The following is a 26,420-nucleotide window of genomic DNA, read 5'->3' on the forward strand; positions in this document are numbered from 1 at the left end:
GAGAGTTGCCTGGAAGCTCCTGGTGCTCAGTGACAATCGTCCTGAGAGGCCGCTATTCTCTTCAGAGCCAGAAGTAGAGAAACGGTTGTCTTACACCCCCTCCCAGAGTTTTGTCTCTGGCATGACAAGTCATTGAATGAGGGGTGCCAGCCTTCCTGGAAGGCCACTCTCAGGCCTGCAGAATCGTGGGGAAGGGGGTCACGGCCAGCAGGGGTCACTCTGTTGTGATGTCCCACAGACCTATATCCGCAGCATGGACAAGGACTTCGTAGCGGCCACGATCCAGGCCATTGGGCGCTGTGCAACTAACATCGGCCGAGTCCGTGACACCTGCCTCAATGGCCTGGTGCAGCTGCTGTCTAACCGTGATGGTCAGTGCTGGTCTGCGTGTCTGCCTTTGATGAGCGGAGGGCGTCTGACAGACAGGCCTGTCTGTCCGGGCATGATGCATGTTCGTCTGTCCATCCACCTCAGCGTCTAAGTGTGGCCACATCTCTGAGAGCCACTGGAGGAGTGCAGGGGGGCGTGGAGGAGGGCTGAGGGTCTGGGAGCGGGGCAGGCGCGTGCACTCCCCCGCGCGCGGCCGCCTCACCACCCCGGGCCCACACGCTCGCTTCCCGGCTGGCAGAGCTGGTGGTGGCAGAGTCCGTGGTTGTCATCAAGAAGCTGCTGCAGATGCAGCCGGCACAGCACGGCGAGATCATCAAACACCTGGCCAAGCTCACGGACAACATCCAGGTGAGGGCGTGCCTCCGCTTGCCCTTTCATGCCAGCTTCCTCCGTGATTCCTTCCTCCCCAGCCTTAACGAAATCCGCTTCCATACCTTCCGTCCAGGCTCTGAAAGGACCACAGGTAGAAAGAGGGGGGACCAGGAGACCCTCACGGGTTGCCCAAGCCTGGCTCTCCCCGCTGCGGGTCCCTTGCTGAGCTCCACGGCCTGAACCACGGCTCACATTTTCTCTGAAGCTCTGGCCGATGGACCTCGTGTTTTTCTCTTTGTCTTGTGATGTTGAAACTTTCGAATAAAGGCATCCCTTGAGCCCCCGGCCCGTTTCCCGAGGACCCCACTGTTCATTGGCCAGCACAGATGGGAGGCATGGCATTTGCTCAGCTGGCCACGTGCCCACCCACAAGTCCACACGTACCCGGGTCCTGACCGCTCTGGCACACCCGCAGGTGCCCATGGCCCGAGCCAGCATCCTGTGGCTCATCGGCGAGTACTGCGAGCACGTCCCCAAGATCGCACCTGACGTTCTGAGGAAAATGGCCAAGTCCTTCACGGCAGAGGAGGACATTGTCAAGCTGCAGGTCATCAATCTGGCAGCCAAGCTCTACCTGACCAACTCCAAGCAGGTGAGGAGGGAGAGGTAATCCCCGGACGCATACTGAGCCCCAGAAACAGCCCAGGCGGGAAGCTGGGACCCTCGCCAGGCAGCCGGGAACTCCAGCATCTCTTTCTGTTTGAAGACAGAGTTCAGGTCAAATGTCTAGTGTACCTGCAGGGTCCACAGCTACTCCAAGGGCTCAAGGGCCAGGAAGGATGGTGGACGGGGTCGAAGAGGCTCCCCTATGGGGCTGTGACGTCCGGTCTGCCCATGCGAGCGTTCCTCCCTGCTGCCTTGGGAACAGTAGGGCCGGACAGAACCACAGAGGGGTGGGCCTGAGGGAGGGGCCGGTGATGGTGGGCACTGGTGGGCACTCCTAGGAGGTGGGGTCTGTCCGTTCTCCCAAAGCATAGCTATGTTTGGCCAGTCTGTGCCAGGGACGTGAGGGTAAGTCTCTGCTTGGTCTGGGATGGTACTGGTGTCTGTTGTGTTTCTCAAGGTTAAAGGTTATGGGAGGTACCATAGCCAAGTGAATGGCTCAGCTAGGCTGGTATATCAGGATAGTAAAAGCCTGGTACATGTCCAGCAAGCTGTGAGATGGTCCGAGGAGATTCTCCTAAGAATAAAGTGTTACGTGCAGAGTTCTCAAGGTGTCAGAGAGTCCAAGCACTATGGCAGTTCCCACACTCACTGGCCCTCTCAGTTAAGTGAGGTAGGGGGCCAAAGCCAGCCTGCTGCCTGTGTTTGTAAATAAAGTTTTATTGGGACACAGCCGTGTTCGTTCATTTGTTTATTACATATGGATAATTTTGTGCAACAACAGCAGAGTTGACAAGTTGTGAGAGCCCCTTGGGCCCACAGAACCCAAAATGGTTACTTTCTGTCCTTCCTAAAAAAAGCTGGGTGACCTGTAGAGCTGAGTGTCTGAGCAGGTGGCTTGGGTCAGCAGCGAGGCTGTACCCTGGAGATGGTGACATCCCCACCCACCTGCACGTGGCCTCTTTGCCGTCCCATCGCGTCTCCAGGCAGTGGCACTCGTGTCTTCAGTGGCTCCTTTGGTCCTTGGTGGCTTTGGTGGGTCCCAGGGATTAAGCTGGAGAGGCAGGGCCTTCAGGGGCTGGGATGCTGGTCAGGATTTGGAACAGGCAGCAGTCATGCGTGGAAGCAATGGCGGACAGGGTCTGTGACTGTCGGTGTCGAGGGAGAAACAGGCTGGAAAGCGAAACTGGACAGTGCACTCCCTGAGTGACTATTTGTGTGCCTCCTTTGTTCAGAGGGGAGGAAGGAACAGGCGGAGGGCCGTTTGGAAAGATGAAGCCACATGGGTGGGAAGTCCCGCAGATGGGCTGAGCAGAACCCCTGAGCCCCAAGATGGTGATGGGTGATGTCGGCATGTTCCTGAAGGCTGCTGTGTCCCCATGGCATTGCCCCAAACTGTCACTGTGAGCTACGGTGCAGTTGCTCATTCCTTCTTTAACATAGATTTCTCCAGGGTTCACAGTGCCTGGCACCGCTGGGGTGTCCTTGAGCACGACAGTGGATGAGACATGTTTACTGGCCTCCAAATGCTCCCAGCCAAGTAGGGGAAACAGTAGGAGACACAGGGCAGGAAGAACTGTAGCAGGGTTGGCGCAGAGTGTGGTTGTGGCCAGCTGAAGCCGTCTCCCAGACAGGACACCAGGGGCTGGCCCCGTCATGGCAGCCGGCATAGGCTGTTCAGGCAAATGGACGCAAACCTCCACGTGCCCTTTACCTGAACATGGGTCCCAGGCACAGGCCCTTTAGGACGGTTCTTTGATTCAGTAAAGAGAGATTTTCTCCTCTCTCCTATCCTCCCGTTTTCCACTTCGTTTCTTCCCAGCCTATCCTCAGAGTGCCGGAGGAAAGAGAATCATTGGCATACCAGGAGGGAGGAGGTGTGGGGGTGCATATGGATATTTGTGCAAAAGGGTGGTAATGCTTCCCCCTCCCGGTACCGTGGGTGACATTCTGGGCTGCCATGGGCCACAGCAATCCCAGCCACTCCCCACTTACTTGTCTCTAGCACATGCCGGGTCCTGGCCCAGGCCAAGGGGCTTGGACATAGCTGTGCCTTGTAAGCCTCAGCCAGTAATCAGGCTCCGGGCCAGAAGCCACGAAAGCTCTGATAATAGAGAGGTACTGACAGAGGGCTGGGGGCCGCAGCCCAGGGCAAGTGGTCCTGACAGCACCTGGGGTCTGACACCTGGGGCAACTTTCAGCAGTGAGTTTGCTTCTGATATGCCAGCTGACATGTGTGGGAGGAGGGTCTGCTAGGAGTGCGGTGGGAGCCAGAATCTGGCCTCCACCGTGGATGGAAAATTTTGATAGAGTTCTGCAGAATTAAAAAAAAAAAAAAAAAAGTAATTTTTGTTTAACATATTATAAAGGTCATGCATGATCATTATAACCCATTTGGAAAACCCAGAAAACTAGTAAGTAAAAATATAAGTTAGCCATAGGTCTGCCACTTAGAAAAGATCCCTTTTAATCGTCTATTTCTTTAACTCTTAAAAAAACATTTCTGGTGCCTACATGTAGTCATCCAAAAGTTACACATCCCTGTCTCGTTCAGTATCCTAACTTTTCCATTTCTGTTTCCTTCCAGTGCCTTCGTATTTAGAAGGTTGTTTCCCCGTTCACAGATCAATTAAAAATCCCACCTATATCTTCTCTAGATTTAGATTTTTGTATTTTCCGATCCATCGTAGTAGTTTTCTCTTGATGTGTCACAAGTCACCATAAACCCAGGGGCTTAAGACAGTGTGGGTATTTTCTCACAGTTCTGCAGGTTGGGAGTCAAGGCGCGGCTTCACTGGGTCGTGTGCAAGGCTGCCCCGAGATGCCACTGAGGGCTGGGCTCCCGTCCGGCACTCTGCAGGGAAGGGTTCTCTTCTAGATTGGCCTGGTTGGTGCTTAGATGCAGTGCCTTGGGATGGTGGGACCGAGGCCTCGGCTTCTTTCTGGCTGTTGGCTGGGGACTGCCCTCCATTCGAGAGACCACCCTCAGTTCCTTGCCAAGGGGGTCTCCCTACATGGTTGCTTATTTCTTCCAGGTCACCAGGGGGGAAAAAAAAAAGTCTCCAGAGCAAGGTTTATATAATGAAACTTAATCATGGAATTATGTTTTACCCCCATGACCTTTGCCCTTGCCTGTTGATCAGAAGCGAGTTTCGGGTCTTGCCCACACTGACGGCAAGACGATTACGTAAAGGCATGAGCAGCAGGAGGCAGGGACTGTGCGGGAGGACCTTACTATCTGCAGGCCACAGCCATCTAGAGCTTGTTTTCATATGTGAGGTCAGGATATATTTTGCTTTCGTATTTTGAAGAACCAGCGTCCCGGTGTGATTTAACAGGTGGTTCCAAGGTAGCAGATGCGTTGACATTGGTTCTCAAAAACGGGTCCATGTTCACCACTTAAAAGTCTTCCTCCGGAAGCTGGAGGCTGCTGGTCCGTGGGAACCTCGTTCTGTTCTTGGTGCACTGAAGCAGGTCTCCTGGGTCTCTTGAGCTGCCCGTGAATCCTGCACATCCTGGCTGAGTGAGGGGAGAGTCTTGGTGGTGCAGCTGGATGCTAGGATTTCTGGTGGGTCCTTGGGGTGTGGAAGGGTAGTGAATTGTTATAAGCAAATCCTGCAGTGACAAGCGGGGGGTGAACCAGGCCCTTCCTGTGTTGGTTGTTGATGCGCAGTTAAGGCTGCGGACAGAGGGATCCAAACCCTTAACAACTTCTTTCCACTTCTTTCCAGAACTAGGCAAGGACTTGGGGAGGGAGAGAATCTGGTTAGCCAGCTGGGATGTCTGTAAAGGGAATCAGCAGCATCTTGACAGTGGACCATGTCGATAAAGGCATCGACTGGCCGTGACTGGTCAGACGATGTCTGGCCCAGGGCGGGGAGAGGGTCTGTGATGAGGGCCACTGCAAGGTGTGCTGGGCCGTCTGGCGCTGAGAGTGCTTACCTGTGATGGGAACAGTGTTGTAGGCGCTGTACTGCTGTAGTCCCTATGGGCTACGTCGTAGGTACAAGAGAGTCACAGTGGCTCTCTAGCTTTGCCACAGGAGTGGCTCTGATTCTCGGCCAGCAGCTGGGGGATTTACATCTCATGGGCATCTTTCTGACACTCCCTCTGGGTCACCTGAGGTTAGCCATGTCCTCGGCTGGATGCCTGTCAACATCAGGAAGACCCAACTGGGTTCTAGACTTCCTCCGCTGCTTCCTGCTGCCTGGGCACTCTGGCTGTGGGACACGAGATCTGTGTACGTGGTGGTTCTGTCTTGCTTGTAAGCGGTGGAGACCCGGGTGAGGGCAGCAGCCTATGTCAGCAGGGAGGCGGTGCGGGGAAGCCGGTCGATGGCCCGCTCTGGGGAGCCTGGGCCCAGAAGCAGCGCTGGCTGACTCCTTAACCTGAGAGGAGTCACTTCTGACTCTGCTGCTCCTCTGCAAGGGGGGGCATAGCCCCTGCCTCTCAGAAGGGCTGGGATGTTACATGAGAGCCTGTGAAGTGCCTTACACAGCACATGGTGCTGGAAGGCCTCCCTGAAGGAGGTCGGCTGCCTGTCATGCCGTGAACGCAGGGCCGGGAAGGCCAGGATCAAGGCAGAAATCAAGATCTGGGGTCCTGGGATGCGGCTGCCTCCATAGACCCCACAGGCCTCCAGCAGCCCCAAAGGCAGCTGCAGTTTGCTCTCATCTTTTCGGAACCTTCCGTGGGAGCTCACGGCCTCTGGGACTCTGGGCTGCTCAAAATATACCGTGTGGGTCAATGGGACATGAGGACAGCCCTTGCCAAGGGGATCCCCGTTTGCCTCCCGCACTCGCCCTGGCACCCCACAGTATAGAGGCTGGCCCGGGCTGGAGTGGGCAGGGTAGGAGCTTGGTCTGGGACAGGGGGACCCCCGGACTGAGGAATAATGGAGCCCATGGCCCAGAGGGAAGAGATTATAATAGGGCGACCTCTTCTGCGGGACACAGCAGTTGTCGGAGCTGGGGTCAGGAGTAGGGCCAGGGGCTTGAGGGGAAGCACAGAACGGTATAGCAGCGAGTGGGAGAGGCAGCAGGCCAGCAGGTGTTGGCCTGCGGAATCTGCTGCAGGGCCCGCCCACCCTTGTGTCCCCACTCTCGTCCCCCAGACGAAGCTGCTCACCCAGTATGTGCTGAGTCTGGCCAAGTACGACCAGAACTATGACATCCGCGACCGAGCGCGCTTCACCCGGCAGCTGATTGTCCCGTCAGAACAGGGAGGGGCCCTCAGCCGCCATGCCAAGAAGCTCTTCCTGGCACCCAAACCAGCCCCCGTCTTGGAGTCATCCTTCAAAGGTGGGAGCTGAAATCAAGGGTGATCTCCTGGGGGAGGGGGAGGAATTGGTCAGGACACCAGACCCGGCCCGTGCCCCTGAGTTTCCAGTCTTAGCCAGACATCAGGACCTTTGGAGAATTGCCAGACCCCCATCCCCAAGAGGGGACAGATCTTAAAATCTCTCAGGAAAGGGTCCTCTCTCCTTCCTGACAGCACCCCCTCTCTGCCTTGCCTTCCGGATGCCACGGGCTGGGCCTCTGGCCCTGATTCCTTCCCACTCCCGTTCCGACTGCACACCCTCCCCATGGGGTCCGGAGCCTGACCAGGCAGGTCTTCTTCCTCCCGCTTGACCCAGCCTGGCCGGCCCTTCCTCACAGCCGCTGTCCTCATACCAACCAGGCCTCTGCCCAAGCCTGGCCGTGCCGAGGCACACAGACCCCATTGCCCCGGAAGAGAAGCCCCACTCACGTGTCGGCCTCCCCCCAGACAGAATCAAGCAGATGGGCCAGCAGCGTCTCTGGGCCTGGAGCCCCCGCCACCCCCTCTCCGCCCTCCTCCACAATCCCGCCCACCCCATCCCTCAGCCCGGGCTCTAGTCAGGCCAGACAACCTTATCTCCTGGCACGAGGTCCCAACTTCTGGCTGGAAGTCCCTAACAGGACACAGCCACTGCTTTCACCTGCCTAGCTGGGGGGGTCCAGCTGTCCACCCGACCTGGGAGATAACTCCCCCAGGGCGTTTCCTAATACCTCCTCCTGCCCTCACCTCTAACCCTGCCCCCAGACCGGGACCACTTCCAGCTGGGCTCACTGTCCCACCTGCTCAATGCCAAGGCCACAGGCTACCAGGAGCTCCCAGACTGGCCAGAGGAAGCGCCAGACCCATCTGTGCGAAATGTGGAGGTCAGCGGGGGTGATGGTCGAACTGTGTGTTTGGGGAGCGGGGGGTGCGGCGCAGGTAGCAGAGCGCCCGGCAGTGCTGGCCTGGCTCTCCTGACACCCTCCCCACATGCAGGAAGAAGATCTCTCCCTTATCGAGACCCACGTGGGCCTGTTGGGCGAATACACAGAGGTCCCCCTGCCCGTGTGCCGTGCTCTCTCCCTCCACCCCGTGCGGCCCCTCCCCTTCCCCTGGTGTGCTGTAGCCTGCTTCTGGGTTCACAGTTCTCCCTGTGTCAGCAGCATCCCCTCCCCTCCCCATTCTTCTCTCTTGGAGACCGGACCGAGGAGGGCAGGGTGCGCGGTAGAGACCTCGAGCTTCCCTTCCTCCGCCCCAACCATGATTCGATGCTGCTCTTGCCCCACCCCCATCTCCAGGTACCTGAATGGACCAAGTGCTCAAATCGAGAGAAGAGGAAGGAGAAGGAGAAGCCCTTCTACTCGGACTCTGAGGGGGAGTCAGGCCCCACAGAGTCTGCGGACAGCGGTGAGGAGATCAGCAGAGCAGGGGAACCGTGGCCCTGGCCACGTGTGTGTTCCACATGGTTTCACATGTGCAGGGGGTTGTGCAGCTGCGTGCGCGGACCTGTATGTCTGTGGGTGGGCCCAGGGGGTGGCACGTCGCTTTCGAGTCCATCTGTGTCCTGATGGATCCAGGTGACGTCTGGGGCCGGGGGAACCTCGGAGGGTGCAACTTCCCTGCTGAGTCATGGTGGGATCCCAGGGCACCTGTTCTGGATCCAAGGGGGTCTGCACACAGGGAGGGGCCCTGAGCCGGCTCCTCCACAGACCCCGAGTCCGAGAGCGCCTCGGACAGCAAGAGCAGCGGCGAGAGTGGCTCCGGGGAGTCCAGCAGCGAGTCTGATAGTGAAGACCAGGAGGAGGAGAAAGGGAGGAGCAGTGAGAGGTAAGACGGGAGCCAGCCAGGTGGCTGGTGGGGTTCAGGGGGTCTCCTCTGGAAAACAAGGGGGAATGCTCAGCCTTAGCCACTCTCCTAAGAGCCCCTGAGCTTCCTCCTGATCTGGTGGGGCCTGCAGACCTCCAGTCCACTCCCATGATGGCTGCTGTGGCTGGCTGCAGGGGTCTCTGTGCTGGGCCTGCCCCCTCACGGGGGCAATGTGGAGAAGCAGTCTGGGGCCAGGGGCCAGGGCCCAGGCACAGAAACCCACATGTGACCTCCACTGGCTTGATTCCCCTCTCCTCCCTCCCACTTTCCTGAGCTTCTCCTGCTCTTCTGGGAGGCAAGGAGAGGTGTCCAGGCTGGGCCTGAGCCCTATTTGCCTCCCCTCCTCTCCTCCAGTGAACAGAGTGAGGAGGAAGGTGGGAAGAGGAAGACCAAAAAGAGGAAGAAGGTGGCTGAGGGACAAGGAGATGGTTCATCTTCAGATGAGGGCAGTGACTCCAGCAGTAGCTCCTCCGAGTCTGAGAGGACGTCAGAGACAGAAGAGGAGCAGGTGGAACCTGCCTCTTGGCGGAAAAAAACAGTGAGAGCCTTGGGCCCGGAGCGGGGCAGTGGGCTCCTGGGCCAGAGCCTTTCCCATGTCCTGGGCCAGGCCCAGGCATCTCCGCGCCATCTAGAACGGACCATGGTATCACCTATCCAACCCACAACAGGCCAGGTTCTCTCCTCCCGCACCTGCATCCCATTTTTCTCTTTCAGCCTCCCAGTGGCAAAAGTGCCCCCGTAGCCAAGGAGATCTCCCTGCTTGACCTAGAGGACTGTGAGTTTGGGTAGTAGAAATAGCAGGGGAAGGAAACCTCGGGAGGGTGGCTTAAGAAGGTCCATGGGAGCTCTGGATTAGGTTCCTCAGATCTCCAGGGTAAGAGGAGGAGACAGAACACACTCCTGGGTTTGAGAGGGCAGCGGGACAACCTCCCCAGGTGTGGGGTTGGAATCTAGGAGCGGAAAGCCACCGGGAGCCCCTAGGCTGCCCTGAGCGTCGCTGTCCGCGGTGCTGAACCGTGTGCTCCCTGAGCTCTGTGCTCTCTACTCAACCCAAGCCAGTTCCGCATTGCCTCTCCCTCATGGCCTTCCTCATCTCCTCCCACAGTCACCCCGGCCAGTGTCCAACCTGTATCTCCCCCTACAATTGTGTCCACCAGTCTGGCTACTGACCTGGAGGGCCTGACACTCACAGACTCCCCACTGGTGCCCTCGGTGAGTGGGATGGGGGAGGGACTCTGGGGCAGGGACACCTCTGTGGTGCATCCTAAAGTGTGGATTTGTGTGTGGGGGTGAGACGTAGGGGATAGCCTTGAGCCTCCACTGCTCGATGACCCTAGGTGAGGGCAAGGTGGGACAGGCCCTCTCCTTGTTCACTTCCACACTGGCCCTCCTCCCCTCCAGCTGCTGAGTCCAGCGTCAGGTGCTGGGAGGCAGGAGCTGCTACACCGTGTAGCTGGCGAGGGGCTGGCTGTGGACTACACCTTCAGCCGTCAGCCTTTCTCGGGTGACCCCCACATGGTGTCTGTGCACATCCACTTCTCCAACAGCTCTGAAACCCCCATCAAGGGCCTGCACGTGGGCACCCCCAAATTGCCTGCCGGCATCAGCATCCAGGAGTTCCCTGAAATCGGTACGGAGGGCCTTGGACGTGGTGGAGGAGGCGGCTCCTGGGCAGAGTCAGTCTTTCTGTGGCTGCCGGTGCCCTCCGTGCCGGGCCAGGCTGTGAGGGCTCAGAGAGGGCATCTGATATGATCACGCCCTGGTAGACAAGATGACTAGGAAACAAGCAATTCTGTATCAGGGCAGAAGGTGCTTGAGGCCTTGGTGATTTCAGGACTGACTTAAATGGGGGAAGAGGATGGGAGAGTATTTAGATTTAAGGAGAAAACCAGGAACCATCTCCCAGGGGCCCAGAAGGTCAGGAGTGCATGGTGGGGTGGTCAGCTCTGGTAGTGGTAGGTTCCAGACCTATTAGGTGATGGTGTCCCCCCTCCCCCTTTCCCTGCCTCGTACCCGCAGAGTCCCTGGCACCTGGAGAATCTGCTACTGCTGTAATGGGCATTAATTTCTGTGATTCAACCCAGGCGGCCAACTTCCAGCTGTGGTGAGCATCTAACTCATGGTGGGGCAGGGCAGAGGATGGGGAGAAGAGGGAGCAGAACTGCAGGGATATGTCATGTGCTTCTGGGTGTGGAAGCCATCCCAGGCCCTCAGATCTTCTCTCTTGCTCTCTTACTGCCTTCGGGCAAAGTGGGAAGTGAGGGGCAAGACTCCAGCCTCATTTCCTCTCCCTCTGTCTCCTCCCACCTTTGCAGTACTCAAACCCGGCAGTTCTATGTATCCATTCAGCCACCTGTTGGGGAGCTGATGGCTCCTGTGTTCATGAGCGAGAATGAGTTCAAGAAGGAACAGGGTGAGTGCTCCCTGGGGTGGACGGGAGGGGCTCAGTCATCCACAGTGCCGTCGTGCTGGAGGAGCCTCCCCAGCTTCAGGCAGAGCCTCAGAACAGAGGCTTCACTGAGGGTGGGGCACATCATTGAGGCTTTGGAGGGGGACTCAGCCAGGCAGAAAATTCTAGGCCAGCATTCCAGCTTGGGGGAAATATCGTGAGTACGTGTCAGGGAAAGTTACCCGGAACAGAGGAGAGTTTGGTTTGGGGCTCAGGAGTCCACAGCACAGAGGGGTAGTCAGAACAAAACTGAAAAGGAAAGGTCTGCTCTAGTTTCTGGATGCCTGGGTTGCTGTGCTACAGGATTTCAGTCCCAGAATTTGGGAGTTGGAAGGGGTCGCCAAAGCTACCAGGTCCACCAGCACTGTGAGGGAGATTAGGACTGTAGACCTCATTTTCCTAGCCATGGAGGGTCCCCGAAGGTGTCTGAAGAAGGGACCAGGTCCCTGAGGAATGGACCAAGGGACCTTGGCTTCAGCAAGGGGAATCCGGCAACACCAGCAGCAGCTGGGACCGCCCTGGGGAGCCTGCGACAGCCAAAGAGGCAGGACAGCTTGGGGAGGAGAAGCATGGGGCCTTGTGAGCGCTGGCTCGATATTCTGACCCCGCCACTCCCTGGTGTGTGACCTTGGACTAAATCCTGTCACCGTGTATAAGGCTGTTGCACTAGATCTGGTGAGAGAGGTTGAGGACTGGGATGAGCGCCCTGGCAAAGGCATTGCAGGGCTGGGGCAGGGAGTGGTGCTGACCAGGGGGCAGCTGAGGGCCGCTTGCTGCCCTGAGAAGGAGAAGAGGGAGGTGTACACGGATGGCAGGGTGGCAGGGAGAATGGCAGTACCCTTGCCTAGGCCAGGAGTCGGCAGCCTTTTCCCATGATGGGCCAGAAAGCAAATGTTCTAGGCTTTGTGGGCCATGTGATCTCTGCTCAATGACTCAACTCTGGTGTTAACACAGAACAGCCACAGATAATGTGTAAATGAATGAGTGTGGCTATGCTCCAATAAAATTCTATTTATGGACACTGAAATTTGAATTTCACATAATTTTCATGTCGTGGAATATTAAGCTTTTGATTTTTTTTTTGCACCCCTCCCCCCGACACTTAAAAAATATAAAATACATCATGGGCCGTGGGCTGGATTTGGCTTGCCCACTGAAATTTGCCCAACCCCTGATGCCAAAGGAGGAGGAATGGGCTCGGCAGGGGAGGAGGGAGGAGCGTGGTTGGTTCCAGATGAGCTGATGGTGAGGGGCACGGGGCATGTTTAGGAGCTGGCCCTTTGGTAAGCGACCACAGGTGTGGGTCTGTGCCCCAGCAACACCTCTCAGCTGGAGTCAGGAGCCGAGGTGAGAGCTGGAGCTGTGAATGAGCCGCATGTCCCTGGAAGAGAGGTGGGTGGGAAGGTGAGGCCAGGGGGCGTCCTTGAGGAGAAAGAGGGGAGGGGTCAGAGCAGGAACAGCGAGAGGCAGAAGGAGGCCCCGGGGAGGAGAGAGGACAGAAGACTGTCCTGGGGTGGGTGGCTACAGGCCAGGATGACCCAAGACCTTCTGCTCCATGCGATAGGCGGCTGCTGCCCACATGTGAGAGCAGGTCACTGCAAAGAGGGGACAGAGGCCAACTGCAGCGGGTGGGAGGAGGCCAGGGCTTGAGGCAGTGGAGCCCTCTTGGGAGGACTTTGGCCATGAATGGGGAGGGAGACACAGCGATAGCACGATAGAGAGGACTTTTTAAGGACTCGGACCCCTGGCCGCAGGGAGCGTAAAGGTACAGGGGCACGGAAATGTCATCACTCCAGAAGGAAGGGGATGGGGGCAGCAGCAGAGGGAGGACAGAGGGGCTGCAGGGAAGGCGGCAGGAGGTCACACAGCTGGCCGTGTGTGGAGGTCACACACTCACCGAGTGTGTGAGTGGAGAGGAGAGCTCTGGCCTGCAGAGTGAGGGGTTGTGCGGTGCTGTGAACGCCCAGGGGTCCGGAGCTCGGGCTGCAGGTGACATGAGACGTCCGTCTCAGAGCCTCACGTGACCACTGCACTCTGGCCTGTCCACTGAGGACCAGTGCCTTACCGAGAGTGTAATCGCCACCAGCGATCTGTTTGTGGGGACTCAGCTTTCTGGAGCTGGGAGGGACCTGAACTCAGGTTGGAGGGCCAGCCAGGAACGACCAGAGCATGGGGGGGCTGGGGTGGAGGACACCGCAGGGGTAGAGGACACTAGCCACCAGGTCCACAGGCCCTCCCTCCCACGGGGCGGGTAGTCCAGAAGTCTGATGGTGGGGAAGGGCCAGATCCGTCTTTGGTCAGCAGCATGGCTAGAGCTCGGGGTGGGGAGGCTGGCTTCCTGAAGCAGGGTGCGGTCCAGGACGGAAATAGCCCCTCCTTGAGTCTGAGGGATTCAGACCCACTTTTAGCCTGAGACCTGTCCAGCCTGTGGGGAACTCAGTGGAGGGTGCTCAGACAGACGCAGGTGCCAGTCTCTGGACCCAGCATGGCCTCTGCCCTCACCGTGACCTTTGCCCCCCCCAGGAAAGCTGACAGGCATGAGCGAGATCACAGAGAAGCTCACGCTGCCAGACAGCTGTCGCAGTGACCACGTTGTGGTGCAGAAAGTGACTACCGTTGCCAACCTGGGTCGTGTCCCTTGTGGGACCTCTGACGAGTACAGGTAGCGGCCACCAGCAGAGGGGACGAGATGGGCTCTGGGCAGGCCGGCTCTGCAGGAGGGCCCCCGGCCACGAGGCTGAGCCCCCGCCTCTGCCCTCACCCCAGATTTGCAGGCAGGACACTGACCAGCGGGAGCCTGGTCCTGCTCACCCTGGACGCCCGGCCCTCGGGGGCTGCGCAGCTGACCGTCAACAGCGAGAAGATGGTGATCGGCACCATGCTGGTGAAGGACGTGGTGCAGGCTCTGACCCAGTGATGCCCGCGGGCCGGGAGTTCTCAGCCCTGCTTGTCTCTCCCTCGTGGCACTGGGCTGCTAGCCCCCATCCCTCCTTCTCTCCCTCTTCTCTCTCTCCTAGCAGATTCCTCAGGCCAGATAGCACCAAGGGTGGGGGTGGTGGAGCTGTTGCCCTCTGGTCATTCCCAGCCCCCCTCCCCCATAACGCCCCTCCCCACGGGTTCCACATGCTCTGTGCAGGGGCAGCCCTGACTGCGCCCTTGTCTTCCCGGCTTTCTGCAACTGTGTGTGTAGCAGAATCCCAATAAAAAGGCTTCTCCCGATATGCTGCCTCAGCTTTCCCTCCTTCTGGGCTCTGTCTGAGGGGGGGCGGGGGCAAGCTGCTCTGAGCGGTCGTGTGACTCTTGTGAATGATCATCGCTGACTTTCTAGGGGAGGTTGGGACTCACTCTGGCCAGACTCCAGGGTGACCCTCTGTGAGTCTCCAGGCCTATGTGTGGAAGAGACCTCCAGGCAGGGGTGGGGGGGCTGAGCTGGAAGATCTCCCTGTCCTTGCTAGCAGGCTCTGCAGAAGGGAGGCCTCTTTGGTCATGGATTTCCCTCATGGGCCCTTGGGAAAGACCGCTAACGTGGGGGCCTCCCCGACATCGGCGTGGGGTTCGGACTGTGTCGGCAGTGGGGCCCCTGCCCGGCTGGGGCGCTGACCCAACCAGCCGTCATGGAGGGGCGGGAGCGGGAGAGGTACAGCAGTGTTCCCAAACAGCCCCGTGTCGGATAACCCCACATATTCCAGTTGGCGTCTGCAGGAGAGAGCCCTTTCTCACCGAGCCCCGGGGGCTGAGGTTGCTCCGCGGACACACTTGAGCAGTGAAGACGGACGGCCTCTGCAGCTGGGACGAGGCTTCCGGAGGTGGCGGTGAGTATCGGGGCTCCTTGACGCCTTTCTCCGTGAGGAAAGCGGCTGAGTGAGCAGTGCTTCCAAAATATGTAAAATGTCACCCCGCAGCATGTGTTCTACCAAAAAACAAAAAAATGAGAGTCTACGATCAAGTTTAGGAATAACGGATTTAAGGATTTTATTTATTTACTTGACAGAGATCACAAGTAGGCAGAGACGCAGGCAGAGAGAGAGAGGGGGAAGCAGGTTCCCCGCTGAGCAGAGAATCCGATGTGGGGCTCGATCTCAGGACCCTGAGATCATGACCTGAGCCGAAAGCAGCAGCTCAACCCACTGAGCCACCCAGGCGCCCTAGGAATAATGGATTTAAACGAAACAAGTTTATTTCCCACAGGCCTTCTCAGGGACTTTACTGCGCCAATTTGTATCGTGACCTATCCCTGCCCCAAAGGGGCTGGCGCAGTGTTATCCAAACCTGGTTTTGACTTTGGAAGTCTTTCCCCCCAGAATACTTTGACTGCCAGGGTTACAAGGAAAACACACGAGGACACGCCTCAGCATCCCCCCACCCCCTCCTCTGTGACTGAGGCTCTAGACCCTTGGTCCTCCCTCCCCAAGGCCTTGCCCCTGAGGCGTCTCTGACAGGTCTCTGCAGGGGAGAGGCAGGTGCAGCAGGTGTGGCCTCCTCTCGGGGAAGGCGGACAAAGGCACTGCCAGGGGACACCCCTGCCTCCGTCTCTGGGGACACGCTGGGCTCGGTGGCGCTAGACAGCAGCTGGAGCCCCACAGTCTCCCTGGAATCACGGTTTTTGTCACTGCAGGTTTGGCGATGGGACCGATCGGCCAGTCAAGGGCAGACGGAGAGGTCAGCCTGCTCTCCTGTCTTGAATCCGCAGCGCCCGCAGCGTAAGAAGGTGAGCGCGGTTCCCAAGGCACTGAACGGGGACCATCAGAGAATTCTTTGCCGACCTGTACTTTGCAACAAAGGCCCCAGAACGGAGTCTGTTGGAACCAGAAGTGCGTCAGGCATCTCCCCCAGCCTCCCTCAAGGAGCTCGCAGCCCAGATTCCCACAGCCTCTCAGGAAGGGCGCTGGGATCCAACCCCGAGTGAGACTCCGTGTGCTAGAACGTTGGTCCCAGCCCCAGGCTGCTTTCTCCAGAGTGTGTCCCAGGCTGTGGGCTTAGCAGTCTCAGACCTTCATGAGAAAATGGTTCTTGTGCTGGTGTCAGGGGAGAGGCAGGGAGGAGGAGAGCGAGGTGTGCCTGGGCAGCTGGCCAGGAGAGCGCGGAGCCCCGGCGGGCAGGCAGTGCAGCTGGAGCTGGCAGATGCAGCAGCCTCCCAGCCAGGAGGGGGAAGGGGCCGGGTCTGGGCTGAGGGAATGGTCTAGGGAGAGCAAACCTTTGCCAGGGCAAGGGAGTGGCTGCCCCAGTCCTTGGCCCAGCCCAGGTCTCCCAAGAGCCTAGGTCCCTGGCCACACCTTCCCCGAGCCACCGGGATTGAGTGGGTCTCTGCCAGGGTGAGAAGGGCCCGCCCAGCACACAGTGGGGGGAGCTGCCCAGACCTGCGGCGGCTGGGGGACTTCAGTCTCCCCCAGAACATCCTTCTTTCCAACCTGTGTTATACCCTGTATTTTGTCACTGACCCAAGTCTTTGTACCTGTGGTGCCGCTTTGTCCCCAGGGCCTCAGGGGCCTGGGCTCAGGCTTCCTGGATTTCACGCTGCCCCCTTAGCAGGAAGCTGGCCCAGGGCTGGGGATTCATGGAGGGCCCCGGACCGGACTGCAGCGCAGCCGAGGAAGTCCTCTTAGCGTTCTGTTCTGCCAGTGTCCGGGGACAGCTGCGGGGAGGAGGGGGAGGGGGAGAGAAGGCAGGCAGAAAGCGTCCCCAGGGCAGAGTGTGACGGCAGACCCAGGAGGTCTGAGTGTGGTCCGAGCCTGACCATGGGTCTCTACAGGTCAGAGCACAGTGAACGCAGAGAGGGCCTGGGAACTGGAGCCCAGCCCAGCAGGGCTTCAAAGTCGCGCCCCAGGCAAAGTCTTCAGGTTCTGGCCTGAAGATCTGTCCCCCGGCTGCAGCACCTGGCTAGCCGCCAGGGCCGGGGCACAGATCTATCTGCAGAAGATAAAGATATCCCTATCTAGTGACATCAAGGAAGCCACCACAAGGCTGTGCCCATGCTGGGAACCCGCCCAGCATGGGACAAGCCCTATACTAGTTCAGAACCTTCTTCTAGGCATTTTGGGGTCACCTCCTAGCATAGCCTGCAGATTAAAGGGGTTGCATGTGTAACTCAGTGTGACAGGGTATCCCTGGTCTGACTGGGCAAGGAAGGGAAAGCAGGAAAACTCTGACCCACAAGAAGGCCTGGCCTCTGGACAGCCAGGATCCTCACCACCAGCTGCTTGCCTGAGACTTGCTGACCCAAGTTCATGGCCTGCTTGGTCACCCCTGTCTCTACTCTAGCTCAACATGCCAGGGCTTGGTGGGGGTGCGAGGAGGCCTGCCTGGGTCCTTTCTTCCTCCTCGGTGACTGAGTAGCCAATGTGTCTTGGGCACTGTGGTGACAAAGCTAGGACCACTGGCCACCGGGACAAGGCTGTGAACCACAGAAGGCCTGCCCAGCCCCGGAGATCCTGTCTGACTCCATCAGCCTACAACCGGTGGCGGAGTCGGGTGTGTATGGGAGAGCTGGGCCAGGGTGCTCATGGACTGGGGTCCTCAAGGCGGTGGTCTGGGTCTTCCTTCTCTAACTGCCTGCTCAGTCCTGTGTCCCAGGATCAAGAGAAGGACAGTGAACGAGAGTACCTGGAAGGGTGAAGTCCAGGGTGGGCTGCGGAGAATGAGGGGGTAAAAGCAGGACATAGTGTCTGGGATTTTCTACTAGAAAGTGGTCTGAGCCCTTTATCTGCCCCAACCCCCACCCCACTCATCTATCAAGAAAGCACTTAGGGCTGCACTGTTAGACCCTGGCCATTAGGAGCTCCTATCCTTACTGTTCCATTACTGCGGAGGATGCTGTGGTGTCCCTGAGGCCTCACAGCTGGGCCTGGAACTGTCCTGAGGAGCGTGAGCAATGCTGGGGGTGCCCACACTCCCTGAACACCTCACCACTTCTTATCCTGGTGCCAGGAGTCCTCCAGCTGGAGCCACTTTTCAGATCTTCCACTCCGAGATTCCGCTTGAACAGAAACATTCCGCGGCTTCCCCGTGGTACCTAGAGAACAGAGGTTGGCAAGAGCTCCGACAGAATGCTTGTCATATCTTCTGGGAAGACCCCAGACACCTGGGTCCGTGTCTGGCTCAGTTGGTTAAGCCTCTGCCTTCGGCTCAGGTCATGATCCCAGGGTCCTGGGATTGTGTCCCGCATCAGGCTCCCTGTCCAGCAGGAAGCCTGCTGCTCCCTCTCCCTCTGCCCTTCTGCTTTTGTTCTGTCTCTTGCTTTCTCTCTCTCTTAGGTAAATAAGTAAAATATTTTTTTAAAAAGACTTTAAAAATACTTAAAAATTAAGTATAATATTCATATTGAAAATTGTACAAATGACAAGTATGCAGTTCCCCAAGTTTTCATAGAAGGAACCATCCATGTAAACGAGAAGCTGAGTGTGATGACAGCCCCTGCCCCTTGTGCAGTGTTTTATTTCGCTCAGAGATCATGGAGCTTTGAAGCTATCTGATACCCAGCTCCAGTTGGAAGTGGGATCCTGGGCAGCCGGGACGGACTCGTGTTTGGCAATGGCGGCACGGTAGCATGTGCTGGTCTCTGGGGCCACTAGGGCACCAGCAACCCCTGTAGCAGGGGCAGGGTGCATGGAAATTAGCAGGATTTTTTAACTGAGGGAGAATGTGAGGGAGCAGCTCTGCAGAAGAAGGAACTCTTGAGGGCCTGGGCAAGGTGACCTCGATGTAGGCTTTTATGTATCAGAAGCCAGCCATCTGCACCTGCGGAGGGAAGGCAAGAAGAGGTGGGGTTGGGAGAGGGGATACCCCTAGGACGAGGCAAGACGGAGGCCTCAGGATTCTGACAATGGTAGCTGCATTCTTTGAAGTAAATTCTGAATCATGTCTTTATCCTTTGCTGGAAACAAAGGCCATAGCCTCCTGAGTTCTCCCGTTGCTCCTTTTCCTGAGACTCTGGATATCTCTAACCCTTTCTCCAGCATCTTGGGCCAACAGCCCTCAGCTTCCATTGTGATCAGTGTGGCAACTGACCCCCAGGACTGTGCATGGGGATCCCTGCTGTTTCCCATCTGTGGCCTTGGGCCTCTCATCAGGCTTGATGGGTGTGAATAGTGGGATATTGCAGAAGTGACAGTATGTCCTTTCTGAGATGTTATAAAAGTCACTGTACTTCCACCCCAGTCTTTTTCTTTCTCCATCTGGTCATTTGCTCTGGAGAGGGCTGGGTAACATGTCTTGAGCTAAAGCCGGCAGCCCTATGGAGGGGTCCATGCGACAAAAGAATTGAGGCTTTGCCAGAGGCCACCTGAGCGAACTAAGAAGCAGAACTGCAGCTCCAGGCAAAGCTTCCAATGACTGCAGTTCTGGTCCCCAGCTCAGCTGCAGCCTCAGGAGGAACCCCAGGCTGGAGCCACCCAGCAGAGTCATTCTTGGATTCCTGACTTGCAGAGATTGTGCAAGGTGATACATGTCATTGTTTCGAGCTGTTAGCTTTACAGCCACAAATTAATACCATCCAGCCCCAGACCCACAGCAGGGGAAAGTCCTCAGAGCTGGGCCTGGCCCCCAGGCTCTGGCTTTGCAAGCACTTGGCTCCCATACTCAGTGCGCAGTGTGCTGGAGTGGGCTTGTGCTGGCTCAGAGCCCCGACCGCCATGCCTCCAGGAATTCTGAGCCAGGTGGTGTTGCACTGGTGGCTGGAAATCAGCTGTGGTGGGAATATTCACATCGCAGAACTAGGTGGTTACTGCAGGGACTTCCCTTCTCATAGCTTGTTGTCAGGCTTCTGCCGGCACACCACTGCCTTTAATGATCTCCGTCCCTTATTTCTTTAAAAAACTATGATAACGAATATAACATAACCACGGCTATTGTCCTGATTCCCAGGCTTAAGGACCAAAGCACTTACTGATTTAGGCAATACCCTTTGTACTCATTTCACAAGCTCTTCCTGCCTCACCTGAAGTAAACCACTATCAGAATTTTCTGTTGATCGATGTGCATTTTTTTCTGTACTTATTCTACATATGGATAGGCCCTTAAATGATATAATATATATATATATACTTTTGATAGCAGTATACTGCATGTTTTAAATTTTTATATAAATGGGATCATAAAGTGTATATTCTCCTACCTCCTGCTTTTTTCACTCAATATTATTACTGAGTCATCTATGTTGACGTGGTCTGGCTTTATTTCATTTACTTTTACTTATACATAGTATTCCATTGTATGACTCTACCACAATTTATTGATGTACTCTCCTGCTGGTGGATATTTAAAGTTGCTATTTTATTTTTGCAATTGTCAATAGTACAGCTATTAGCATTTTTATTCAGGCCTCCTTTAAAATATGCAAAGGTTTCTCTAACATATTACCCTAAGATTAGAATTGCTAGGTCATAGAATATAAACATGTGCAACTTAAACAGCATTGGCAGAGCAGCTGTAATTCACATCAAGAATTTCATGGTACCTTGGCTCACAAGAGTCCCCAGACTGGAAACAATTCCAATACCGATCAATAGGAGGATGGAGAAGCAAATTCGGTACATCTGCACAATGGAATATGGCTTAACAAGAAGAATACTGAACTGTTGCCACAGGCAACAACATGCGTGGGTCCATATTGAATGGAAGAAGCCAGATGTTTATGTGAAGTTCTACAACAGGAAGAATGGAGGTCAGGAAATGAGTAAGAATAATAGTTACCTCAAGGAGGGAGGTATGAAGTGGGAAAAAGCATGATGGAATCCTGTGGAGTTCTGGAAAGATTCTATGCCTTGATGTAGGTGACAGTTACCTGGGTATATATGTAGGTAAAAAAAATTATTGAGCTGAACATTTAAGATTTGTACATTCCATATTATATGTGTTTTCCCTCAATTTAAAACATGTAGAAAATAAAAGCAAAAAACTAGAATGGGGGAGCCAATTTATACTCTCAGTGGCAGTGATCCTGCTACTGGGAAAGTGAGACTTCCATTTTGTCTGTGTGAGAGTTGTGAATTGTCTCTCCTGTGGTTTGATTTGCATTTCCTGGTTATTGCTGAGGGTACACACCTAATACTATGTTTGTTGGCCATTTGGTTTTTTCTGCTTCTGTCAATTGCCTGTTCCCATCTTTTGCCCATTTTTCTATAGGGTTGCCTCTTTTCCTCATTGATTATAGAAGTTCTTATGTATAAGAACTTATGTACCAGTTCTTTATAGATCTTACATTGCAAGTATCTTCTTCTAGTTTATGACTTGTTTTTTTCAAATTTTAAAGATCTTTTGTTAAATCAAAGTTTTAAATTTTAATGTGGCTAAATTTATCAATCTACCTTTATGTCCTGTGCTTTATGTTTCTGATTTACAAAATTCACCCACACTCTGAGGTAATAAAATATTCTAATATTTCTTCTGAAACTTTTCCAAGTAGTGCCTTTCACATTTATACCTTCAACCCACTTTAAATTCACATTTGTGTATGATGCAAGGTGGATCTGATTCACACTTTTAATCCCACTTTAAAAGACAAACAAACAAAAGAACATGGTTTCTTCTTCACAGAGCTTAGGAAAAGTCTAGGAGAGATTGTGTGCCTAACTTTACCTTGTGGTCTTGAGTTCTTAAGTCAATCCCTCTTCTGATCTTTTTCAACCAGGAAAATTATTTCCTCCCCACACTGTCTTTTCTTTTTTCAGCTGCTTGCTGTGGAAGTACCGAACACCTGAGCACATACACGACTACATGGTTCCTCCTGTCCTCCTCGTACATGCATTTAAAACTTAGTCCAGGGAATTACCATTGCACTTAAACCTGTCTTGCAAATCTGGAGCTTGACTGCAGAGACAGTGCCAGGCATTGCTGGGCTCAAAGGATGTTTGTTGACTCTGAGAATGGATAATGCTGCCTATTTGTTCCTGCTACTTCTGCCAGTGACCAGCTGTCGGGACTTGACCGAGTCATTTAATATCTCCACCTCTGCTGCTTTCCACACTGTACCCTGTGGACTGTGGACACCTTCCAGTCAGAAGTACTGTTCTTCCTGTTCTACCTGCAGGCATGGCCAAGTGAGGGCAAGCAAGGAGCAAAGGGGCAGGCCACACCTGAGGCCATGACTGCATTCTGACTCAGCCACTCCATCCGTCACCATCTGCATTGAGCTCTGGGGTCAGTCAGAAAGAACTGCACACATAAGGGTGCTGGAGGTTTTGTTCTTATCTGGTCAAGGCTCTGAAGCAAGAAGACTGGGTTTGAGTTCCCACTCTATTTCTAGCTGGGAATCCTTGGGCTAGGTACTTCACTCTTTTTGAGCTTCTGTTTTCTCATCAAACACAGGTAAAACACTTACAACTCTGCCATGCATGTAGCAAGTGCTCATTGAAGGTCAGCTATTACCATTGTGCCAGCAAGTTTAGGAAAAGGGATTTTAGGCAGCAGCAATTTCTGTTCCAAGTCACCTGAAAGACACCTTCATTTTCTTATGGTTAGGAGTTTTAAAATATGAAAGAGCTCCCAGATACCTACTCCCTTGGGCACTATTCCAGGTTTCAGATTCTTATCTTGCTCAGCTTTGGGTCAAGAAGGAAGGATGTACACAAGTTTGCAGCAAAAGGGCTGCATGGGGCCCCTGGATGTACGGGGCTTTGCTCTTAAAAATCGAATTAGTGACCAAGTTTAAAATTAGTAAGATTTCACCTTGAAGAAACCCAAGACAACTGAGGTTGTCTTGAAAGATCTGCCTAGGCTGGGACCTTATTTTGGCATGCCATCTATCTGCCACTGGCCCTTTCCGTGTGTCTGGGCCTTCTCCATGCTTTCACCCTAGGTGGCTCCTGGGCTATGGTGTCCAGGTTGCACCCCCAGGAAGACAAGCAAGATGCACCACTTTGGAGCAGCTGTACTATGCTGTCTGTGGGCCAGAGTAAGCCTTGGGGGGTGGGCTGTTCCCCAAAAGGGAAGGGCCCCAGGAAGGAACCCCTGAAGGAGGGTCCCAGTGAAGCTGAACCACGAGGTATGGTTTTCTCGGTGGCTGGAATGGCCCAGCGTGAGAAGGAGGGCAGATGGCTAGGCAGAAAGAGGTCAGAATAGTTGATGGGTAGGGGGTGCCAGGACCCCCTCTTGCCCTGCCCCTGCAGCATCACCCTCTCTGCCCATGACCCGGGCAACACAAGGAAGCTCCCTGCATGAGGACATTCTTCTGAATGGAGACCAGCCAACTTCACTGTCACTCGGAGTCTTCCTGTGGACTTGTACTCCCATCTGTTCTTATCCTGGCTACCTTCTCCCCTTAATCCTCCTGAAACAGCAGATAAGCCCACTGACCTCCTCTCCTTCCACAGAAACCTGAAGTTACCTGCCCACCCCGGCCCTGGTCATTAGATCCAGGCCAGCCTCACCAGCCTGCCAGGAAAGGCAGCAGTCCTGTTCTCCCAACGGCCAGGAGAAGCCTTGTGCATAGCTTTATAGCTAGTGTTATAATGATGAGCTAACCCATGTGCCTCACTTAGTCACGCCCTACAAACGCCGGTCCCTCTCCTCGCTCCAGTCCCTTACTTCTTCTCGGCCTCTACTGAGTGTCCAGTCACATCTTATGAGACCCGATACGGCCATTCTCCTGTTGATAATTCTTAATAGTTCCCTGCTGTCTGCAAAATAAAGGCCCTTCACAGACTGGGCCCAGGCTTCCCTCCTGCGGTATCAGCATTATCGTCGTCCTGGTCGGATTGAGCTGCTCCGTTCAATCCTCCCTCCCCGCCTTTGCTTGGTCTCCCGCCTGGAATGCCCTCTCCGCCTCTGCGCTTGCCTGGGGCTTCCGGTCCGCTCCTGCGCCAGCCACCCCAGGTCGCCTTTCCTGACAACAGCCAGGACCACAGTGGTGTCTCTTGTCCTGTGATCCCCGCCCTGTCCCTTGTCCGCTCTCCCTGAAGCTTCCCATTACAGCAGGGCAGGAGCGTCGGAAGCGGTTTCCCCAGGAAACTACGGTCCAGAGAGGATCCCTGGTGTCTTTGGAACTTTGGGAAACCCCGACGCGTCCCCCTTTCCAGCACCCGGGCCATTCCAGCACACGGAGCAGCAGATCTAACAGTCCTGGGGGCAGAGGCAAAGGCTAGGGCACTGGCTAGGGCGGCTGGCCCCCGCCCTGGAGGGGTCCTTGGAAGAACAGGAGCAGGGACACGGGGCTCTGCTGACAAAGCACCTCGCCGCCGCCGCGTCGCAGGGTCTGGTAAGTCGCGCCCTACGCGTACGGGGTGCGGAGAGTGAGGCCGCGAGGAGGAAAGTGACTTGAGCAGGGTCACTGGGTGAGTGGCGCGCTTGGGCGCGGGCCTCTGGGCTCCCGGGCGCGGGCAGCGGCCGCCCCGGTCCAGGAGCCCGGCTCCGAGTGGGCGGCTGAGCCCTCCGCCCGGCTTGCCGGGAGGGGCGGGGCGGCGGGGGCGGGGGCCCGGGCGGGGCCGACACAGGTGCTTCGCATCCGGCCGGCGGGGGGGGGCGGCTCCGCGGGGGCTTTATAAGCGGCCCGGGGCGCGGCGCTGTGCGCGGCTCGCTGCAAAAATAGTGCCCACGTGTCTGCGCGTCCCTCGGCGCGCCGGCCCGCCGCTCGCCGGCCGGCCCGCCCGTCCGTCCCGCAGGGCTACGCCGGCCCCATGGCGTTCCCGCTGGTAAGAGCCGCCCGCCGCCGCCTGCCGCCGCCGGGGCGGGGCTGGGCGGGGCGCGGTCCCGGCCGCGGCAGCTAACGGTCCGCGCGCAGTCTCGGCCGGCTCGGCGGTCCCCTCCTCCCCGCCCCGTGAGCGCGAGTCCCGGGCGGGGCGCGGGTCACGTGCCCGCGGGCGTGGGGCCTCGTGGAGGGGCGTGTGGCGAGGGGGGGCAGGGAGCCTCCTCGTGACTCAGGGCCTTTGGGCTTAAAGGCGCCGCGGCCCTCCGGGGGCGGCCGGTGGGGCCTCCAGGCTGCGCTGCGGACTCCCCGTGGCCTCGAGTGTATGTCCAGACGGGAGCCCACCGGACGGAGGGGCGCCTCGGCGCCGGGAACACTTCCATCTCCCGCAGCCGTCGCACGTGAGACCCGAAGACGCCGGCGCAGGGAGCTCACGCGCTTCGCAGCGCCCACCGCGAGCCTCGTTCGTACCCAGGGGGCGGCGGGGGTGGGCGGGCGGCCCGGGTGGGGCGGGGCTACGGGCGGCCGCGACTCCCCCGCGCCGGGCCTACGCTGCCTGGAGAGCGCCACGACGGCAGCGGGCGCGGCTCCTTTAAGGCGGAGGGATCAGGCCCCTCGTGCGGCCCGGCTTCCCCAGCCCGGTGGGTCACGTGGCTTCACACGTTCGACTGTGCGGGAGCCGCGTTCTGGGGGCGGGGTCAGCTAGGTGGGGTCGCTCGCGGGTGGGTGGCCTAGCACGTGCACCGGGGCTTCGCGCGGGGGAGGCCTGAGGCGGCGGCTCTGAGGTGGGTCCTGCGGACCCCGGCGGGCGGACGTGCAGACGTGGAGGCTGCGCCGCCCAGGAGGGAGCGTAGGCCGCACCTGCTTCAGCCTTCCTGACCCGGCGGCCCGGCGAGAGGACGTGTGCATGCGGCCCTGGTTTTGCCCTTCTCTGGTCAGTCCAGCTCCGGGCCGGGTGCACCAACTTGGGACGAAGGGGTGCGGACTCCGCCCCGGCCTCAGGTCTGGTGGAGCTGCAGCTGCGGGGGTAGCGGGCCAGGAAGGCCTGGGCCAGCCCTCAGCCCCACTGGGGTGGTGTGGACCCGGACCAAGGACAGGTCACTCACCTTTGGGTGCGTCACTTGCGTCGCTCCCTGGGCGGCGTCCTGGAGCGGGTCTTGTGTGTCATTCAGTCGCTTCTGACTTAGTAGCGTGCTCGCGGGGTGCCCGGGCCCGGCCACAGGCTCTGTGACGGGGCCCAGGGCTGCCCCGGGGCCTCGGGGAGGTCGAGACAGCCCCGGTGCAGGCGGCCAGCGGGGTGCGCCTTGCAGGCCTCGGCCCTCTGCACGTGCCTCCCGGGAGCACTGCGAAGCGCCCGCAGCCTCCGTGACAGCGCTGGGAAGCCAGGGGGCGCTTCTGGAAGCGCAGCGGGGGGGCGGGGGCTCCCCTCCCCCACGCGCACTCTCCCCCCACCCCAAGCCTCGGTGCTCAGCGCTGCATTTCTCTGGCAACTGCCTCTGGTCTCCCTGGCTACCGCTCCGCCGCCTCACTCCCTGTTCTGGCACCTGAGTAAACTGCTCTGCGTCATGTGTCGGGGGCGAGGGGCAGGCGGGCCAGTTGGCTCTCTGGGAGGCACAGGTGTGCGGCCTGCTTCTCATCTGCGCCCCTCCCCCAACCCCAGGTGACAGCGTGCTGGCTGGAAGTGTGGCTGGGGAGCATAGTTTGCACCCTAAGGCTCCGTTTGAGCCTGGGGATGCGTGCTGGGTTAAAAATAAGAGTAAGTCCAAACAGGCAGCACAAAACCTCGGAGACCTCAGGCCGGTGATTGTTTCGCTGCTTGGCTGGTTT

The 26,420-nt window shown here is 57.1% G+C and overlaps 3 protein-coding genes across 12 annotated transcripts in view; 2 read left to right on the forward strand and 1 right to left on the reverse strand.

The window, feature by feature from the left end:
- AP3B2 (adaptor related protein complex 3 subunit beta 2) overlaps positions 1-14,197 on the forward strand; it is a 29,050-nt gene extending 14,853 nt beyond the window's left edge. Inside the window, exons 12-26 of the mRNA XM_004763684.3 lie at positions 239-371; positions 629-738; positions 1,178-1,354; positions 6,479-6,665; positions 7,429-7,547; positions 7,962-8,070; positions 8,373-8,490; positions 8,884-9,067; positions 9,244-9,304; positions 9,635-9,741; positions 9,931-10,159; positions 10,549-10,633; positions 10,845-10,942; positions 13,502-13,640; positions 13,745-14,197. Coding sequence (XP_004763741.1) covers positions 239-371; positions 629-738; positions 1,178-1,354; positions 6,479-6,665; positions 7,429-7,547; positions 7,962-8,070; positions 8,373-8,490; positions 8,884-9,067; positions 9,244-9,304; positions 9,635-9,741; positions 9,931-10,159; positions 10,549-10,633; positions 10,845-10,942; positions 13,502-13,640; positions 13,745-13,895 — 2,007 coding nt within the window. The 3' untranslated portion in view covers positions 13,896-14,197. The remainder of the gene's footprint in view (positions 1-238; positions 372-628; positions 739-1,177; positions 1,355-6,478; positions 6,666-7,428; positions 7,548-7,961; positions 8,071-8,372; positions 8,491-8,883; positions 9,068-9,243; positions 9,305-9,634; positions 9,742-9,930; positions 10,160-10,548; positions 10,634-10,844; positions 10,943-13,501; positions 13,641-13,744) is intronic.
- Positions 12,040-26,372, reverse strand: LOC106006957 (protein transport protein SEC31-like). Of its 3 annotated transcripts, XR_001181342.2 has the most exons (5): positions 25,700-26,372; positions 16,431-17,987; positions 14,699-14,888; positions 12,876-12,961; positions 12,040-12,359 (listed from the first exon to the last, which is right to left on the reverse strand). XR_001181342.2 is itself a non-coding variant. In XM_045067197.1 (3 exons), the coding sequence occupies exons 1-3, from the start codon at positions 26,228-26,230 to the stop codon at positions 16,531-16,533; spliced, it is 717 nt and encodes a 238-aa protein (XP_044923132.1). In that variant the 5' UTR covers positions 26,231-26,372; the 3' UTR covers positions 16,195-16,530. The 3 variants fall into 3 exon arrangements, 1 of the variants encoding a protein (XP_044923132.1); XR_006602642.1 differs by lacking the exons at positions 12,040-12,359; positions 12,876-12,961; positions 14,699-14,888 and adding an exon at positions 15,055-15,741 and having other exon boundaries at positions 16,431-16,610; positions 17,882-17,987; XM_045067197.1 differs by lacking the exons at positions 12,040-12,359; positions 12,876-12,961; positions 14,699-14,888 and having other exon boundaries at positions 16,195-16,610; positions 17,882-17,987.
- CPEB1 (cytoplasmic polyadenylation element binding protein 1) overlaps positions 24,519-26,420 on the forward strand; it is a 96,496-nt gene continuing 94,594 nt past the window's right edge. For 2 of the 8 annotated variants that reach the window (XM_004763674.3, XM_045067195.1), the window contains exon 1: positions 24,788-25,056. In XM_004763674.3, the coding sequence (XP_004763731.1) occupies positions 24,919-25,056 (138 nt within the window). In that variant the 5' untranslated portion in view covers positions 24,788-24,918. Of the gene's footprint in view, positions 24,601-24,784; positions 25,057-25,150; positions 25,235-25,321; positions 25,528-26,420 lie in introns of those variants that run through there. The other 6 variants (XM_045067194.1, XM_004763673.3, XM_013062026.2 and 3 more) reach the window with 6 other exon arrangements.

Source organism: Mustela putorius, unplaced genomic scaffold (assembly GCF_011764305.1).
Source record: "Mustela putorius furo isolate JIRA1106 unplaced genomic scaffold, ASM1176430v1.1 tig00003875_pilon_pilon_pilon, whole genome shotgun sequence".
In the NCBI taxonomy this organism is placed as follows: domain Eukaryota; kingdom Metazoa; phylum Chordata; class Mammalia; order Carnivora; family Mustelidae; genus Mustela; species Mustela putorius.

Excerpts from the sequence above, each read along its gene's own strand:
- LOC106006957 (XM_045067197.1), bottom strand. The coding sequence starts at position 26,230 with ATGAGAAGCAGGCCGCACACCTGTGCCTCCCAGAGAGCCAACTGGCCC. Across the intron at positions 17,988-25,699 it reads CGCAAGTGACGCACCCAAAG|GTACCACGGGGAAGCCGCGG; the intron begins GTGAGTGACCTG and ends TCTGTTCTCTAG. Across the intron at positions 16,611-17,881 it reads TGGCACCAGGATAAGAAGTG|CTGTCCCCGGACACTGGCAG; the intron begins GTGAGGTGTTCA and ends TCCTCCCCGCAG.